Source organism: Camelus dromedarius, chromosome 4 (genome assembly GCF_036321535.1).
Source record: "Camelus dromedarius isolate mCamDro1 chromosome 4, mCamDro1.pat, whole genome shotgun sequence".
NCBI lineage: Eukaryota > Metazoa > Chordata > Mammalia > Artiodactyla > Camelidae > Camelus > Camelus dromedarius.
The window spans coordinates 32539736-32559860 of NC_087439.1; the positions used below are offsets into that span (position 1 = coordinate 32539736).

General features: G+C 40.6%; 1 protein-coding gene across 1 annotated transcript; it reads right to left on the reverse strand.

The window, feature by feature from the left end:
- Positions 1–13596: 13596 nt before the first annotated feature.
- RPRM (reprimo, TP53 dependent G2 arrest mediator homolog) lies at positions 13597–15068 on the reverse strand. Its single transcript, XM_010985619.3, has one exon. The coding sequence runs from the start codon at positions 14813–14815 to the stop codon at positions 14486–14488; it is 330 nt and encodes a 109-aa protein (XP_010983921.1). The 5' UTR covers positions 14816–15068; the 3' UTR covers positions 13597–14485.
- Positions 15069–20125: the final 5057 nt, after the last annotated feature.

The following is a 20125-nucleotide window of genomic DNA, read 5'->3' on the forward strand; positions in this document are numbered from 1 at the left end:
CAGTCCACAAAAATGTCTTTTAACTTTAAAGTGCATTTGTTGGCATCATGTAAATAAGCCCCAACATTTTAGAAAATAATTTAATCAAAACTGTATTATAGGCAGAGTTCAAATGAAAAATTATTTAAGCAACATATATAATTGAATACCAGAGGCCTTCAATTATAGAATTCAAAGGGAAAAAGTTTTAAATCTCTATATATTTCCAAGTAAGAAGGCTACCTAATTGGACAAGTTGAGACTCATTTCGAATTGCCTGCGAAAATCCACATTTCCACTTCCTAGAGCCATCTGCTACCAGCAAACTCTAAATCTACCAAAATGATAAATTGCTTTGCATCTCCTCTATGTGAAATCATTACTCAAATCTGTAGGGGTGAGTTGTTAATGACAAACCACCATGTGTGTGAGAAAGTTGAAATTTTCCTTACTGTCAATTTGTTACCAGAAGAATTAGGAGGATGACATGTTGGAAATGCTCTTGACTTGTGATGCTTCCATATCTGGGTTCACATCATAGCACAAAATATTGTAACCATGTGACCTTGGAAAAGTTACTAACCCTCAGGCCCTCCGTTTTCTCATTTATGGGAATGGGGTAACAGTAACTTCCAGAGTGGGATGGAACTTGAAATAACATGTGCAAAACACCAACTATGATTAATACTAGTGGTTATTATCAATCACTCACATGAGTGGATGAAGATGACAAAAATCAGCAAGAATTTATGTGATGCCTCCCCAGTTTCCGTGAAGAATCTGAAGATCAGCCATGCTAATAATCCAATCTGACAGAAGACAATAGTGAGAGAATGTAGAAAACAGAAATATATCATATTATGTTTAAGTGCTTTGGAATCATTGTGAAAGTAAGATTCTCTTAAAATAATAATTTTTCTTAATTGAAAACAGGATAGGAGAAAACAGGATAGGAGAATGACCTAATATTCCAATTTCATTGAAATATGGGAATACTAAAATTCTGTAACTCCACTAAACCTTTCTTAAGTGACTGCTACATGCCAGGTAACCCGCACTCTAAGACACTGCCCTTGGTGGTCATAAAGCCTTTCTCATAGCACTCTTCCAATGTCTAAAGCACTCTTTAGGAATCCATAGAATCATAAATTGAAAATATTTTTATCTCAAAAATCACTGAATCAGGGAACACTGTTAACATTTTCTTTCTTTCACTACATAGCACATTAAGCATGAAATGAAAGTCAATACCAATAGCACAGGTTTATCCTTTGAATAGCTTTTCTTTATCATAATAGTAAGTGAGGTCTTTGCTTTGTAGAATGGAAGTAAGATGTTGGGAAACTAAAATACATTTAGCAATTGCAAAGAATTCAGTAAAATTTAATCTCTGTATTATCATATTTGAGATGTGAATCTCATACAAAAGGTAAATATGAATTTAATTTTGAAGTAGATGTTTGTCTGAATGCTAAAGGAATCCTTCAGTAAATCCTCCTTTTAAATGGAGAATACATTCAATTTTCAAATTTGGTTCTTTATATTTTATTGTTTTAAAGTGATAAATCTCATATTTACCAGAGTTAATTGTTTTGGCAATTCTAAAAGTGTCTATTTATAAATATTCTAAATAGTAGGGAATTTTAATAAAGAAACATTAAAAAAAAACTTTTATTGGGGATGTGGCCAAGATGGCAGAGTAGGGACCTTGAACTTACCTCCTTCCATGGGCACACCATAATTACAGCTACTCACAGAGCTGCTACCTATGAGAATGACCTGGGGGCCAGCAGAAAAGGTTTTCCACAACTAAAGAGATAAAGAAGGAGCTACAAAGAGACAGGTAGGAGGGGTGGAGACACAGCATAGTCAGGATGTACACTCCCAGAGTCAGTGACTCACAAACAAGAGGAAAATCACAACCGCAGAAGTCCCTGCTCCCCCAAGGAGAAAGGGATTTGAGTCCCACATTTGGCTTCCCAGCCCAATGGTCCTGCACTGGGAAGATAAGCCCCAGAATATCTGGTTTTAAAAACCAGCATGGGTTACATTCAGGAGAGTTGGAGGGTTAAAGAAGATAGAAACTCCACTTTTAAAGGGTACATGCAAAACCTCACATGCTCTAAGTCCCAGCACATAGGTAGCAGTTTGAAAGGAGCCTGAGTCAAACCCATTTGCTGATCTTGGAGAGTGTCCTGGAAAGGCAGGAGGCAATTTGGACTCCTCCTGGGAATGCAGATGCTGACAGCAGACATTTTTGGGAGATTTACTGCAATGACACCGGCAAGTTCCATTTTGGAATCCTCCCTCTAGTCTGTTAATGCCAGGGGCTTGCCCTGCCCACCAGTGGGCCTGCAGCAGCTGAGTGCTGCTGGGCTGTGCAACTGGCCATGCAGGGACCCTGTCCCATGTAGCAGCAGGCTCACAGGTGCTGCATGCCACCAAACTGCACAGCCAGCCACAGGGGAAGTCAACCCCACATATGACTGGGCACACAGCTACTGAACAAGGAAGGGCCTTGTAGCCAGTCAGGCCAGGGGCCAGTCCTGCCTACCAGCGCACCCACGGTAGTCAGCCCCACCATGAAAGAAGGGAGCATGCAGTCCACAGAGGGGGCACACCTAGAGGTGAGCATGCTACTCGGCCCATAGGAAGTCTCCTGTGTAAGGCCACTTCTCCAAGATTGGGAAATGTAACCAACCTACTAAACACATAGGAGTAAAGAGGTTTTATACAAAATGAAGATACGTAAGAATATGTTCCAAACAAAGGAATGAGATGAAATTTCAGGAAAAAAGGGCTAAATGAAGTGGAGATAAGCAATCTACCTGATAAAGAAAGAGTTCAAGATAATAATCATAAAGATGCTCAGCAAACTTGGGAGAAGAATGGATGAACAGTAAGAATTTCAACAAAGAGTTAGATAATATAAGGAAGAATCAAATAGAGCTGAAGAATGCAATAACTGAAATAAAAAATACACTGGAAGGAATCAACAATAGATTAGATGATACAGAGGAAAAGGTCAATGAACTAGAAGACAGACTAATGGGAATCACCCAAGATGAACAGAAAAAGATTTTTAAAGTGAGGACAGTTTAAGAAACTTCTGGACAATATCAGGTGGACTAACATTCACATTATAGGGGTCCCAGAAGGAGAAGAGAGAGAAAAGAACTCATTTGAAGAAATAATAGCTGAAAACTTCCCTAACCTGGGGAAGAAAACAGACATCCAGGCCCAGGAAGCACAGAGAGTCCAAAACAAGATAAACTCAAAGAGGTCCACACCAAGGTACCTTGTAATTAAAATGGCTCAAGTTAAAGGTAAGGACAGAATCCTAAAAGCAGCAAGAGGAAAGCAACTAGTAACACAGAGGAGAACTCCCATAACACAATCACAGTTCAGCACCACTAAACTGGCCTTAAAAGAAATGTTAAAGGGACTTCTCTAAGTGGAAAAGAAAAGGACACATGTAGAAATAAGAAAATTATACAAAGAAAAATTTTATTGGTAAAGGCAAATAGTAAAAGTAGTGCATCAGCCACTTAAAAGCTAGTCAGAAGGTTAAAAGTTAGAAATAGTAAAATCATCTATATCCACAATAAGTAAAGGATACACAAAGCAAAAGGATGTAAAATACGACATCAAAAACATTAAAGAGGGGGTGGGGCAGTAAAAATGCAGGGTTGTTGGAACATGTTTTAACTTGAGATCATCAACTTAAAATTACATGCTATAGGACACAGTAATCTAAACAGTATGGTACTGGCACAGAAACAGACACATAAATCAGTGGAACAGAAAAGAGATCCCAGAATGAGCCCACACCAAATGATCAGCTAATCTATGACAAAGGAGGCAAGAATATACAATGGGGAAAAGACAGCCACTTTAATAGATGGTGTACGGAAAACTGACAGCTCAACGCAAGACAATGAAACTGGACTATTCTCTCACATCCTATACAAAACTAAGCTCAGTGTGAATTAAAGAGCTAAATGTATAACCTGAAACCATAAAACTCCTAAAAGAAAACATAGGCAGTGAGCTCTTTTACGTAGTCTTAGCAACATTTTTTGGTGATCTGTCGTCTCAGGCAAGGGAAACTAAAGTAAAAATAAGCAAATGTGACTATATCAAACTAAATAGCTTCTGCACACCGAAGGAAACAATTAACAAAGTGAAAAAGCAGCCTACTGAATGGGAGGAGTTATTTGGAAATGTTATATCTGGTAAAGGTTTAATATCTAAAATATAAAAAGAACTCATGCAACTCAAAATCAAAAAACCAGACAACCCGATTAAAAAATGAGCAAAGGTCCTGAAAAGTCATTTTTCCTAAGAAGATGTACAGATGACCAACAGACACATAAAGAGATGCTCAACATCACTAATCATCAGAAAAATGCAAACAAAACTGCGATAAAATACCACCTCACACCTGTCAGAATTTCTATCATCAAAAAGACAACAAATAACAAGTGTTGGCAGAACTGTGGTAAAAAGATAGCCTTTGTACACTGTTGGTGGTATTGTAAGTTGGTTCAGCCACTAAGGAAAAAAGTATGACAGTTCCTCAAAAAATTGAAAAAGAACTGTCATATCATCTGGCAATTTCAGTACTGGATGTTTATCAGAAGGATAAAAAAAACCCTGCTAATTCTAAGAGACATATGCACTCCAGTGTTCATAGCAGCATTATTTACAGCAGCCAAGGTATGGAAGCCACCTAAGCATTCATTGATAGATGAATGGAGAAAGAAGATTTGATACATATATATTTATATAAAACACATACTGGAATATTACTCAACCATGAAAAGTGAAATCTTGTATTTGTGACATGGTAGATCTAGAGGGTATTATGCTAAGTGAAATGTCAGACAAATACCTTAGGGATCTCACTTCTATGTGGAATCTAAAAATAAATAAATCAAGATGAAAACATATTCATAGATACTGAGAACAATGATTAGTTACAGGGGGTAGCATATGGGTTGGGCAAAATGGGTGAAGGGGATTAAGGGGTATAGACCTCCAGTTATAAACTAAAAAGCCACTAGGATGTAATATACAGCATAACGAATATGGTCAATGATATTGTAATAACTTTGGGAACAGATGGTTACTAAACTTACTGTGATCATTTCATTGTGTATGCAAATGTTAAATCATTATGTGATACAAATGAAACTAACATAATGTACATCAACTATGTATCAATTAATGAAACATTTATTATTCATTGAGAAAATATAAAACTTAGATATTTAATTTTTTAAAAGAAAATCCAAATAGGCCTGGATTTGGATCTGTCTTCAGACAAACCAGAGCAGTACATGATTTCCTGTCACAGTATGAGCAAAATTTTGTAAACCACTGTGTAATGTACTGTGCTACAATGGTACAAAAAGACTAAACACCAAGACCAACCCAGGAAATCAGAAGTCAGCAAAAAGTAGTTTAGAAAAACTATCACTGAGCAAAAACTGGGTAATCAAGCTGTTGCATATAAAGCAATTAATCAGAGATCAACCTCAAAGTAAATCATATGTCTAGAGGACAGTGGCTTATGCTGTTAACTATTTAAACTTGTTTATTCCTGAAAATAAAAAGTCAAAATAGAGGAAGGCCACCATGCCAAGAAAAAGAGGAATACATTGCCAAAAACAGGGGGTGCCCTTATATTTGAACAAATGTGCCTTGGAGGCCATTATGTATGTTGCAAATGCAGAGACCCTCTACTGTGAACATTGTGCTTTCAGTTCTCAGATTCCAGCTTTCACAGTTGGAAGCCTGAAGATGAGATGAGCTTACCTGTTGTGATGAGCCACATGAGAATCACGCTCTAAATACCAGTCTTAATGCTTGATGGATTTCCTCTCTCAACCACACCATCAGCTCCACTCCCTACTTGTGAATGAGAATGAAAAGGCCCATTCGTACAAGTCTCATGGGAGGAGAAAATAACTTGCAAAGCAGCTAGTCACAGTTAGCAAGGTGATTTCCCTAAGTCAGAAGTGTGGAGCAGGCAGGGCAGCTGGAAACCCCCCACAAAATGAACAATGATAGTTCGATTTCTTTACAGATAAGAAAGCTAAGCCAACTCTGGGCTGGGACGCATTTAGACGAAGGACCATTTAGAAACAGAATATGGAAGAATTCAAAGAAAGGTCATAAAAATCTCACATGTATCCGTAAGGCAGCAGCATTTCCAAGGAAGATGGGTCATGGGAGAGGCTCCATCCAAGTGCATTTGTCAGATCAACTTTGGAAATGCTGTCCGTCCCATGGAGAGTCACAAAGCCTAGAAGAGAGAGCCTGTAGTGAATGAATCTGCTTAATTTTGTCTAATACTTTATTATAGTAAAGGCATTTTTTTAACATGAATTTATCATGTCATCTTGAAGACTTTTTTTTTGCCCTGTCAGGTCTAGGGAGGGCAGATGATTTTATTCTCATAAACAAAGAGAGAGGTCAAATGACCGGTAGAAATTCATATCACCAGGTACAAGGTGGTGGCAATGTCTGCTTCCCAAATCCAGGGTATTGTCCAGGGTGCTTGGAACTACATCAGCTCAGAGACAGAGAATCTTGAAAGAAATTATGACAGGCTTCTGAGCCTTGCTGAAAGATTAAATGGATAGATTAAATAATTTTTAAAGGAATACTAAATTAAGAGTCAGGAGATGTAGGTCCCATTACTGGCTCTACCACTGGCTGGTCACGTAGAATCTTGGGGAAGAGACTTATCTTTTCTAGGCTTTGGTTTCATTGAATGAAGTGAGAATCATTTCAGGCCATCCAGCAGCCCCGTTGCTTCTTCTGATACTGGAATCTCTTTCTCAGGTGAGCACCCATGGCCTTGTGATTTGACTGCTTGTGGATGCTGAACTGACTCTGCTTCCCCTTGCTGTCTCCCCTCGCACCATGTGGGTGATATTGACTGCACACACACTTCTCCTGGCACCTACCTCAGTCATAGATTTTTTTCAGGGATGAATACATGACTCTGACAGGCCTGAGTTTGCCCAGGAAAAGACAGCCTCTTTTTGCCATGGTTGTTAAGCTGGTATATGTGGTAAGATGTGAGGGTGAACCTATGGGAATTATTTTTTTCTTTTCTTTTTCCTGCCATGTGGAAGGAGCTTTACTGGAAGATGGAGAGCGTGGAAGAACCTGGATGACATCAGACATCACCTTTTCATACAGCTGAAGCACCTGTGTGCTTGGACATGGGAGTCACCCAAGTCAGTAAATTCAGTTTGTTTTTTTTTTTAATTAGGTTGAATTGGGTTTATGTTGATTATGACCCAAAGAGTCTTAATTAATCCATCCCATTCTCGCTTGAACATTTCATGAATTTAGAAGATATTTATGTTACTTAAAACAAGGAGAAATCATTTTCTTAGAAAACTCATCTGTGGAATGTAGGGGAGGGAATTTCACACTTGATCCTTTCGTTAATTATTCAGTGACTGAGAATTCCTGGTAGGGGCAATGAATGAAACACTCATTTTGGACCTGAATTCATAGGAAAATATAGGTAGTCTCCAGAAATTCATTTTAAGCACTTTCTTCAGGCTTTCCACATTCAAGCTTATCCTGTGCTTGAATATATAACATACAGTGAGCCTTTTGTATGCTCCCTAAAGACAGGGAAAAGTCAAATTAATCTGAGGAGGTCAGGTCCCGGAATCAATTATAGAAAAGGACAGAGTGTGTTTCATCTGTAAGGGGAAAAGTCACAAGTGTGTATGGCTCATACAGCTGGATCTCCAAGGACACATGGGCACAAATCAAGCAGAAGACAGTATGGAATCACAGAGGCCCCTTTAAATCTCATGTTACTTTGCACTCAACTTCCAAGATCTACGTTAGTACCCAGTGCAGAGTCATGCCATAATGGATACTAAATAATACATATTTATTGATGATAAAGATAAGAAGATCTGGCAAGGCCTCTTTGACCTCTGCATATAAGAAAATTGAGCAAGCTAACAGGATGCTTGCAATTAGTCCAGTACTCTGCAGAGAAGACAGAAATGGAGAAGGAATGAACAGTCTTCCCCATTCTTCTCACACTGCTGAGCTCTTCTACTCGGTAATCTTTGATGTTTGTATAAAATCCTCCAAACTTTAAATTTCCTAGTCACCCGTTCTGAGAATTCAGAATCTGCTTGTCAATTTCTAGAGACCTAACTTGATAGGTTCTTTTTGTTTTCATCGATCTTCTTCAAATTTAGGGTCCCCTCCCATTTAGCTTAGCATTTAAAGATTTTCAAGCTTGTACAATATATAATCTTTGACTTTTCTGTCCCTTGGGGTTTTAGCTTTTTTTCCCTTCTAATTCTTAGATGAAGACTGAAACATATATCTCAAGATACAGATGTATTATAAGACTCCAGGTACCTCTTGTCAGTCTTACCTACTGAACGTTTTGGGAGTATTTACTTGCAACTTTTCCTATGCATTGTTTCATTGTTAGCAAATGAATAGTGTAAAACAAAGACTTGGGGAGTATGTGATACTTACATTTAGTCTGCAGTGAAATGGCTGTGTTTCATTGGTATACAATCCGAGAAACACAGAGGATGTGAGTGTGCGCACGCGCGCCTGCCTCAATCAATACTATTTAGAATATGAACTGTATGATCCTGCTCAATTTATAGGAAAATAAATAAAGCCAAAGAGACACTCTGGATCCCAGAGGGATTCTTTTCCCAAAGCAATCAGACATCTGGAGTCTTGGTTTGATAAAAATCAATGACTCTTTCAGGGTAGTATATCTTTAGATCTGGGTGAGGGAAGGAGTACATAATGAGAAAGGAATTGGTGAGGGTGGAAGGCAAACAAACAAAAAATATTGATAAGAAAAACTGTAACATTTTTTCCCTGTAATAAGCCATGCCAGCACACAGGCTATAGCATAATTAAGTATGTATATTTATATCACTGTGAATTCCAGAAATAGTAAATAGGGACAATGTCTTTATTATTTGACTCTGGGAGACTGTATGCCTTCCCTTACGTGTGCCTGTGTTTCATGGCTCAGATGAACAGAAATCATCTCATTTTTTTTTTTAGTAATAAGTATAGTATACCACAGATACATGTGTGCTTGGCAAACACTAACTGTTTGGATTATGAGTTCAGAAAATATTACTATCGAATGGAAATCAGTTTTAAAATGGGGGGCAGGGCAGAGTTGTGTCCCAACATTATCACAGATGGCTTGACCTTCTATGTATTGATCACTCTGTCCCTGCATTTACCCACTCAAAAATATTTCAACAAGCAAGTGCTTACATGTATTCAGGAAAGAAAACTATTTATTGTCCCTTCAAAATACACATAAACAGTCAGATGAATGAAAATACAACTTGTTTATTTTCACTTAGAATGTATTGTTATTTGAGTTAGAAGTAAGCCACTGTTTGCAAGCTTATTGAGGAGTATTTAAAAATGCATTTAGTTATCCTTACAGTAGGTACAGTAGTCCTTGTGGAAGCTCCCCTCTGATATAGTCCGAATTTCTCAAATATAAATAATAAATTTAGAGTATTCTATTATGATCACCAGAAACACTATACTTCTTGCTGATAATATTATATACTTTATGTTTTCCTGAACTATACTTTCCAAGGATTTTTAAATCTAAGCTGATGCTATAAAACTAATCCTGGACTTTCAAGCACTTTAAGCATTTAAAACAACACAAAAATACCTGGGAAGGAGGACAGAGTAAGATTGGCCATGGAATCAGTTAACCATTGAGCCTTTAAATTCAGACAGTAGGAAACAATTACTACTGTTGGAGCAGACTTTAAAACATATCCCATTTAAGCTATTGTGCACGTATCTAAATGGGATTTGGCAGGGGGATAAAAGATTTATTGATTCCTGTTTGCGGTATTGCTGTAGACTTATTTCTTCAACAGGCTCTCAAACTAAGTTTGAGTCTTACAGAATGGACTGAACTCTGGAATCCTTTCTTGGCATCGCAGCCCCCAAAGTGACAAGTCTAATAAGCCAGGGCTAAGGAAGGCTTTAAATTGCATGTGGAACAGCTGCTGTGTGCTCTTGCAGAAGCTCAGAGAAAAAAATGGGGGGAGAGAAATTGGCTGTTATTTAGACTTCAAACACCCATGAAGTTTCTATAAACAACAATGCATATTAGTCTAAATGTATATGGACCTAGAGGAATCACTTGCTGATTATTTGCTGCCCAGTTCACTGGTCTTTCCTTTCATTGCTTGATCTAGTGAGAACAGAGATCTGGGATATTTAAGGCACTGGTTAGAAGACATGTGATCTGTCAGCTTAGAAACTGCTGTCTTCCCAGGCCTGCCTAGGTGTCTGAAATTTTTGCTTTGGTTATTGTGAATAACATCCTGAGATGAGAAGCACTTGACTTGGCCTTGGCCAAGGGAGTGAGTGGGTCCTACCTGAGGGACCAAGATAAGAACAACAAAATATATTTCTAAGATACCTATTGAAGTGAGCCAAGAAACATCTTAAGAGACAAGGAAATACCAAACCAATTAATTCAACAGAATAATAGAATAGGAATGTCCTTTCAGAATCCATCTTCCTAGTTTTAGGGCTGATGCCACTCAGTTACTTAGAGACTAGAACCACACTTTCCTACATCATAGTCCAGTGCCCTCACTCAGAATTAGTGCAGGAAAACATAGTAACAGGACTGACCCAGGATCCAGTGAGAGGCCAGGGTGACTTGAAAATCAGAAACAAACATGATCTTAGACTTAACACAACAGTGTGACCTGTGTGCTTAGATTTCCCTCAGGCAGCCCTCGAGGTGTTTAACACTCAAGTCCTTGATACATTTTCAGAGAAAGTGGGAAAATTCATAACAATCTTAAGAAAAATAGTATTTATTAATAACGGCTAAGCTACCTATGTAGAGGTGACCCAGTTAGGCTCAGGGGCATCAGTGGCTATCTGCACAACCTGAGAGAGGTTACAACCCTGCTATTCCACTTGTCACGAAAACCTCTCCCTGTTTCTGCTGCATTTCCAGAAGGGTTTCAGGAAGTATCAGATGCCTCCCCATGGACCATGCCAGATCCAGCAAGCTTTTACAGGAAGCCATCTCTCTCTCTCTCAGGACTTCCCACTAATTACTGACCAAATGGTGGACTTACATGTGGGATGATCAAATCTGCCTGTCTGCATCTCTCTCTCTCTCAATTCCCAGTCTCTGAAGACTGACATTAAAAAAAAAAAAATGAAATTCAGAGAGTGATTCTTTAAAACTCACTTTCCTTGTAGCACATCTGTGGGAAAGGATCACGCTCCATAAACTCTGGGAAGGATTAAAAATTTCATTTAATGCATTTGTTAGGATTAGGGAAAAAGAGAGTCAAAGGCAGAGGGAGTGGTGTGGGACCGAGAAAGTGGTCGTCGTGTGGGCCACTGGGGAATAGGGAGCGTAAAAAGCTTCTTGCACGTGTTGCCTCATCTATAAAAGCAGAACCACTTGGCATCTCTCTAAGTAACAAATGGATCTAAGGGCTGTAGAGAAGAGTTGCTGGCAGGAAATGGTCCCAGGGCTATGATATTTTCAGATCATGTGCATTTCCTTATAATGCATAGATCATGGATTACAGGGCTCTGTTCACATACCTTTTCTACCTGAGGATTACATTGTGCAGCTTCTGGTTTGTCTGACTATCACAATTTCTGGTGGTAAGAGAATAAATCTGGATAGTTGAGATAAGGAGAAAGCATAGATTTTGATTTTGAGGTGAGGGAGGAGGAAAGTGGTGTGAATTATTGAGCGGAACAAGGATGGAGATGGATCATTGTGATAGTGGAGATAAAGAGTATCAGTAGAAGAGAGAGGAGCAGGGGGCTTAGGCAGACCCCTCTCTCAACTTTCAGTTCTTTGCCTTTGCATGGAGTCCTCTGTTCTACACAAACATGTACAAATTGACATGTAGGTTTGAAACCTTTCTGTGTCTGAAACTTGCTATAAGCATGCACTTTGCACACAGCAGAGCACAATACAAGATGCCTACAAACTCTAGCTGATTGGGTTTTGACCCCAAATCGATTTCCACCAGAGCACAGAGTTCACTGTAGGCTGACAAATCTGCGGGAAGAAGGGACCCTCAGCAGATGCTGCAGCCACGAAATAACTGAGTTTAATTTTAAATGTCTGGTTTGTCAGTGAGTGCTTTGTTTCTCCCTTTAAAACATGGAGGCAGCAGATTAACTTGGTGCCACAGAAACTGTCTACAAAATAAGGAGTCTCCATTTCCTATCTTACCCACTAGCAAAAGTAAACTGCCTTCCATGACTCACTCTTGACTACACTTTGACCCTGCCCCCCCTTCTTAGATAGAAACACACAAGCAAACCCTTACCTACTGACAATACAGGAACAAAAGGCAAAACTTCAAAAATCCTTCTTCCCCCCAAGCCTGGTATCTATTAGCAATCAAAAAACCATCCCAGGTCGTAATTCTTGACCGGAGTTACTTTGGGAGTGAAATAGACACTTTATAGTGGATAGGATGTCAAAGGTCACTCAACCCTTTGATCCCAACCCTTGAGTCACTGACATTGTTTATACCAGTTGTGCCTCTTCCCAATTAAGTAGGACATTTTGTTGTTTTTTAATTTTAGTCCATTTTATATCTGCTACCGTGAAGTCTTTAATTTCTATGGCATAGTAGAGGATTCTTTATATTCTTGAAAATATTTAGGATACTGCCCCAGGTGTAAAAATAAACTGCTCAAAACCTCTTGTCAAGTTTTAGCTTGAAGCTATTGTATCCTTTGGGTTATTTTCACATTCATCGTTTTCCAGGCTCTTCTTTCCAAATCCCCTTCAATTTCTGAGCCCCACGACCATTTGTAGCTCCACCACGGCCTAACTTTCCAGTTTAGGTTGTAACGCTCATTTCCGACATTCAGGACCTTGGCTAACTCCTCTGAACCTTTTTGCCTGGCCTGGGGCTAATTACTCTAAATTAAACAGCAAGCCGGGTTTCTCTTTTAATCTGGCCCTTTCGCTAAACGTAATGTGACAAAGACAATGCATGTCATGTTTTATTAACAAAGGTTTACCCCAGGGAGAATTAGCGTCACTATGTACTTCAGCAGCAGCTACTTTTTCTCGGTTTTTTTTTTTTTGGATCAGCATCCTGACGCCGTCTTGCTGACGCTGGTCAGGGGGAAAGACGCCCTCCCTGAAGGCTGGCCAAGCCGTCTCTTCCTTTCATTAGCGATGTAACCTTGTGTTCCCGCCGGAACCCTGCACGGAAGTGTAATCTTCCCGCAGGGGCCTCCTGTCGTCTCGCCTGGCTCAGAGAGCTGAGCCTAAGTGAAATATAAAATATTAACTGTAAGGGAAAACAAAGGATGCTGCCTCCAGGATGGCTCCTGTGCCTGAGGCTTGGCCATGTCTCACTAGTCCCTAGGCCTCTCCGTCTCGCCCCCACCCTTGTCCCTGCGTGGAATCCACGAGTTGAATCGCAGCTCTCCAAAGAGAATTCCACCCCCGGCCGGTAACCCGACTCCTCACCGTCGCCCGTTCCCTTTGGTCGGTCGGGAGCCCAGAATGATCACCAGGAGGCCAGGAACAAAACACTGAAACGTTGCATTTATTAAGGAGGTGTTAAATAAAGGGGAGGGGGGAGTCCAAACGGTGTCACGAAATGTCAAGAGCACTTTTGTGGCGTAAACCGTGCAGTCACGAGCTATGAGTTCTATTTAAAGCCTTTGTCCCGGGGCCAGCTGGAGTGCCAGCCCCCCACCAAAGACCCAGTAGGAAATGAAATAAAAGAAACAACTCGCCTTGTTCACATTCGCAGGCTCCCCTCCCCCACCCTTTCTCCCGATAACAAAACTCTAACCCTCGGGCAGGCAAACAGGCCACTAGGGCAGTAAAAGACATCAAATTATTTGTATTCAAGCAAAGAAACACAAAATCCTTTAAAAGGGCTAGTTACAATCAACCAAAGGTATTTATCGTCTCTCCCGCCAGGGCTGGGAGAAGCGGGAGGGAACCCGCGCGAATCCAACACAGATTTGCGTTTTCCCATTAGTTCCGTTGAGTGAAGTATACGCGGCTCACTTTTCCGGTCACCAGGCAGGCAGTGCCGCCGGTCTCTCCCCTGCCCGCCCTCTCCACCTGCCCCCAGAGCTTGGCCCACCTGTGGGTGGAAAAGGGCCTTGGCCGGGTAGGTCTCCCAGCATCCCGCGCTAGCGGCAGCTTCCAAAGTTCTGTGCCCTAATCGCCTTCTTGCCACTTGCTGCTGAGTCCGGGGTTAGGGCTCTCTCTTCCTACAGCCAGGCCTGGGGACTTTAAGAGGGCGAGCGAGAAACGGGTTGCTTCATTCCGAAAGGCAGAAGTCGAGAGAAGTAACTGACTCCGACAGGTCTGCTTCGCCCAGTCTCGGATGGTGAGGGGGCGCGGCCGGGCTGGCGAAGTGGGGAGGCGTGGGGCGGCTGCCGCGGCGCCGGGGGCCTGTCAGTAGGGCCCCACGATCACCGCCTCCACCTCTTTAGACGGTCTCCGGTCCTTCACCAGGAAGTTGATCATGCCCTCAGACTTGATGAGGAGGTTGCAGCCAAGAAAGAAGATGCCGAAGACCACGGTGAGCGAGAGCACGCACATGACGGCGATCTGCACCACGCGCATGATGTACAGGCTGCGCTCGTCCGGGCCCCCCTCCGCGAAGCCGTCGTCGGTCACCACGGACGCCTGGGTGCAGCAGCGCACCGCGCGCTCCAGCGCCTCGCTGCTGTTGGCCAGGAACAGGCCCACCACATCGGTCTGGTTGCCCAGCACCGGATTCATCGCGGGAGCGGGCGGGCGCCCGGGGAGGCGCGGGTTCGAGGGGTGGGAAGGCTGTGGCGCGGAAGAAACAGGTGCGGGGCTGAGCGCGCACTTGCAGACTTGAGCGCGCAGAGGCTGCTTGCTCTCTCCAAAGTCCCAGGGCCGTGGGAATTTCCCGGGAGTCTTTCCGACGCGCGCCGCAGCCTGGCTGTTCTGCGCCGTCTGCTCCTGCCCGGGCGGTGCTCGTTCCGGCGCTTGCTCGACTGGGGGCTGTTGGAACTTGGCGGGGCTGGGCCAGTGGGGCCGTGGGAGGTGCGGACGGCGGCGGCGGCGGCGGCGGCGGCGGCGGCGGCGGGGCGGCCGCTCTAAGCGAACAGCGGCCCCTTCCGGCAGCGCCGCCGCTCTGCGCCGGCAGCCTTGGGCGGTGGGGGAAGAAAGGGACGAACCTCCTCGTCTTGCTTCTCTTGTTTGTCCGCTTTTCCAACTCCAAAGGCGAGGCAGAGGTCACTATACTTTTCTGACTTGATGGATGATTGAAGAGTTTGGGTGTGGGAAGGTTGGCGACCAGCTGAAAGTTTCAGAAAAACTGGGTCACACCGGCTCTCCATGTCCTTTGCCTCCCGCCTCTCTCACCTCCGGGAAGTGTGAAGTGGCGAAGAATCGGAGGTGCCAGATGGCGCTTGCAAATGCACGGGCCCGCCGCCTGTGCCTGACTTTATCTCGCTTGCGAAGGATTTCTAGTGGGGTAGGGGTGTGTTTTTAAAAAGCAGTGATTTTAGGAAGAAAGAAAAGCTAGGAGGGAGGGAAGGAGGGAAAGACGAAAGGAAGAAAGGGAGAGAGGAAGCGATCGTAAGACATTAAGACATCGTGACTTTTGAGGAAAAGAAAAGGGGGTTAGGGAAAGGAGGGGTCCTACTGTGGCCTTTGTGTGGGGTGGTTGCAGGAACAGGGTCACCAATCCGGTAGGAGAGGGGAAGGTGAACAGAGCGGCCATCCTTGTCATCTTTATTGCAAATGAGTTTTTGGATGTGCTTCCAATGTTTGTCTCTGTTGGCAGTAAATCAGTTGTTTAAGGGAATTGCTCATCAGCATCCATCACCTAGAACACTGGCCAACTGCTGGAAGCCCTCCCCGCTTTCCGTAAAAGGGTTTATTTCACCGTAGTCATTTTAAACAAAGCTACAGGCGTTTTAGGGGCCTGATTGGAGCTCCAGTTCATTATGATTATGCTTCTGGCTTCAGTGACATGTTACAGATCTGTCAGACCGTTTCTTGAGTTCTAGAAGAATACTTCACTTAAAAAAAAAAGGCTTCCCCTTCTCTCCTCCTTCCTCTCTACCCCACCCCCTTCTTTTTTTTCTTCTAATTGTGGCAGTTGGAAACCAGTAACTTGAGGCCCAGTCCAAACTTTTGATAGAATACGTTTACTAAATTTCTATACAAAGTAGCTGTCTTGCCATTTTCAACTCTGTTCTCAATTCCACTATGTTTGCTTATTAACCCCTCTGATCTTTGTCTCACCAAACATTATTTATTCCATGTTAGAGGTTTCTTTAAATGTTTTTGTACTACTTCGTGACCACCATAAAATAAAATGAACTATCTTTTAGTGAAGAGTTTTCAGTTTGAGGATGATTGTATATCAGCTTCAGTAAGTTTAAGATCCTTCTAAACAGCTATTTTTACTTTGGAGGGGTGTTTAATAGCTGAAGACCCAGGCTTCCAGGCCTCATCCACAGTTCACCTGGTTTATTGCTCTAGTTTCCCAAGGTTATAACTTCCTTGAAGAATGCTCCACTCCCAACAATTTCTTCTTTGAACAAGAAGACTCAACTATCAATTGATTGGAAAAAAAACTTTAAAAAAATCTCATTATACAATCAACCTATCATAGTTAATATGGGTGATACTTAACAGTAGAACATAATGCATATGTGAAAAAATGTAGAAGAATTTATGATAATATAAAACATTACTGAAATGAATGGTAGAGGTAAGTAGTAGGAATCTAGAAAAGGAAAAGGTGGAGAAGAGAGGTTGACCCCCAGGGATATAACTGTGCCCAGGACTGTGTGTTTAGTAGAAGTTGGGTACAGATGAATAGAGAGAGAATAGCCCCTTCTTTATGTGACAAAAACAAATAGAGTTATAGTACATTTGTAAGGTCCAGTTATACAGATTTCCTAAAAATGTTAATTGAATCATTTCAGAATTTGAATGTTTTTATTGATATTAACAGTATTACTGTTTTAATCGGAAATGAGTGTTAAAATGATCAAATTTTGAAGTCCAGTGAGGTTTTATATTGTGACACCTCTAGATTTGAGGAGGACGTTCTTAAAAGAAATAAGGTAGCACTCTGACTTTATTTTCTCCCAGCTTTAACTACTAACAGCCACAGAGTTGTGAATAAGATCATGGCTATTCCTATCAGCTAGTTCAGATGTCTGGGAATGTGGTTTTGGTTCCTTATCCCCTCCTCCCCCGCCACCCCTGCTTGATTTTGTTGAATAAAATTTCTTAGAGTATTTAGATGGAAATCAACTACAAAACTGGTAATACAAAACTGGATTTAAAGGGATATGGACAGCTACAGTTTTTTACAGAAGTATTTTATCTTTTCTTTGCATTTTGAGTGAACATTTTCCTCTCAGCTTTACTCCTGTTATTCACCTATTTTCTTGAAAAATCTTAGAGATGTGGGAAACTATTCTTTAAGAAAGATTGATATAGAAAGACTTAATTTCTAGAAAAACATAGTGATGTGAAATGAAATAACATACTGATAATTCACTTCAAATAAAAAGATTGTGATACATACAAGGACTCATTGTTTTATTTGTTTAACTAGTGACCTCTCCTAATTTATTGGAAAGGATATTTGATTTCAAAAAGTTAAATGGTCAACATTTCACAATATACATGTTACACAAGGAAAGAAACATTTGTCTGTTCTTTCCAGAAAACATGTCTATGGCATATAATAAATTCTATAAAGATATTCCAGGCTGATACTGATGGCCATTGCTGATGAATAGTCACTAAATCTATAGTTTGAATGGTCTTGATGTAGGACCAGACAGTTTTAATATCAAAACTCTTTTCCTTGATTTTCTTTGTGTGTATCATGAAACTAGTAAGTAGACAATTTTAAATAAGAGAATATCAGACATAGAAAGGATATTTATTACTTTGGGACAAGCTTTTTAAAAATAAATTTCATTATATTACACAATGTAAGTAGGAGTAAGAGTAAGCACTCATATTCATGCTGCATAAGGGCAGATTCAGTACCTAGAACACAAGAAGGAAAGCCAGAAATAAGCAAAATAGGTCCTTGAACTACCAAGATAGATATATGAAAGCCAAATAACTAAACTCATATATTTTTATCCTGAGATTGATCCCTCAAGTTCTCTCAAATCTACACTTCTCACACAGTGTAAACTCTTATCTTTATCTCTTTTTCTTGATGACAGGACATCAGTGTCAACATGTGGGCTGGAGAGGAGAAAATGGCTGGAGGTAGGTGCTTTTACAACCACAAGTAGTAACAGTAACAACTAAAAGGAAAAACAAAGTAAAACATTAAACAGCATACACAAATTTTCCAAGAGTATACAGTATCAGTTTGGAGACATTGAATGTAGACACAAGCATTCTTAGATGGTTAGAAGTCTAGCAAAATGTGTAAAGACGTGGACTTTGAATCCCCCTACCTTCACTTACTCGCTGTGTGATCTTTACCTCTGTATGTGCCTCATTTACTCATCTGTGAAATGGGGATGATATTTCACAGGAATGTGAAAGGACTGATCTAATCAACGGAAATAACTGAGAATGGTTATTAAATAAAACAGTTTTCAAGTAAAAGTATATTTCAATAACGCCTGAGGGGACATGAATTATATAGCTCATTTTTTAAAGGCTAAATTTTGTTCAATATTATCTTTTTAAGAAGGCTGGGAAGTGAATGATATATTTTGGAAAGATTGCCATATGAAGTGATTGACCTTGTTAAGAAAAAAATTGCAAGGATGTGGAGAAATTAGAACCCTTGTTAATTGCTGATGGGAGTGTAAAATGGTGCAGCCTCTGTGGAAAATAGTATGATGGTTCCTCAAAAAATTAAACATAGACTTGCCATATGATCGAGCAGTTTGATTTTTAGGTATAGTCCCCCCAAAACTGAAGGCAGGCACTTGAATAGGTATTTGTACACCAGTTTTCATAGCAGCATGATTCACAATAGCCAAAAGGTGGAGACAACCCAAATGTCAATCAGTGGTTGAAAGGAGAAATGAAATGTGGACTGTGTGGAAATAATACAGTGGACTATTATGCAGCCTTAAAAAGCAATACAATTCTGATACATGCTATAACATGGATAAATCTTGAAGGCATTGTGCGAAGTGAAATGAACCAGACACAGAAAGACAAACATTGTATGATTACATTTCAGTTAAATACCTAGAATAGTCATTCATAGAGACAGAAAGTAGAATACTGGTTACCAGAGGCTAGGGGCAGGAGGTAACGGGGAGTCATTGTTTAAGGCATACAAAGTTTCAGTTGGAGAAGACAAAAAAATTCTGGACATAAATGGGGGTGATGCTTGTACAACAAGGTGAATGTACTTAATGGCGCTGACTTGTACACTTGAAAATTGTTAAAATGGTAAATTTTATGTTGTGTATAACAATAATAATTCTACACATTTTAATGAGATCTAATGTAAATACTATATAAATTCCTGAAATTCAGAAAAGTTAGAAAATAACCCCCAGAAGTCATTACATTTCCCCTTAGCTCAAAGATCAGCACCCTTAGAAATTCAGAGTATTTTCTTCCTGTCTTTTTGCCGTGCTCATTTTAACTTAGTCTTGACTGTGCAGTAAATACAATTTATTCCTTCCTTTGTCCTCTTAATCCTTCATTTTTCCATAACATTAAAACCTATTACATGCACATTTTTAATGAGTGTATAGCACTTCATTATTGAACATACATCTTTTATTAAACATTACTCCATAGCATGGCAGTTGTGGTCTTCTCAAATATTGTTACTGAATCAGTTACACATAGAGAAAATTTCTGCTCATTAATGGTTCTATATTTAGATGATACTGATAGGATAAATTAACACAACTGCAATTTTTAGTGAAAACGATATTATTTTTAATAAAAAGCAAACAGCCATATTGTTTGTAAAAAGGGTAGTACACATCCTCACTCCCATTCGAAAAGCATACAGATACCCATTTTATCATGTCATTTTCTCACTCTAGAGAGTATGTTTTCAACTTCAGCCGTGTTTTGGAATCACCTAAA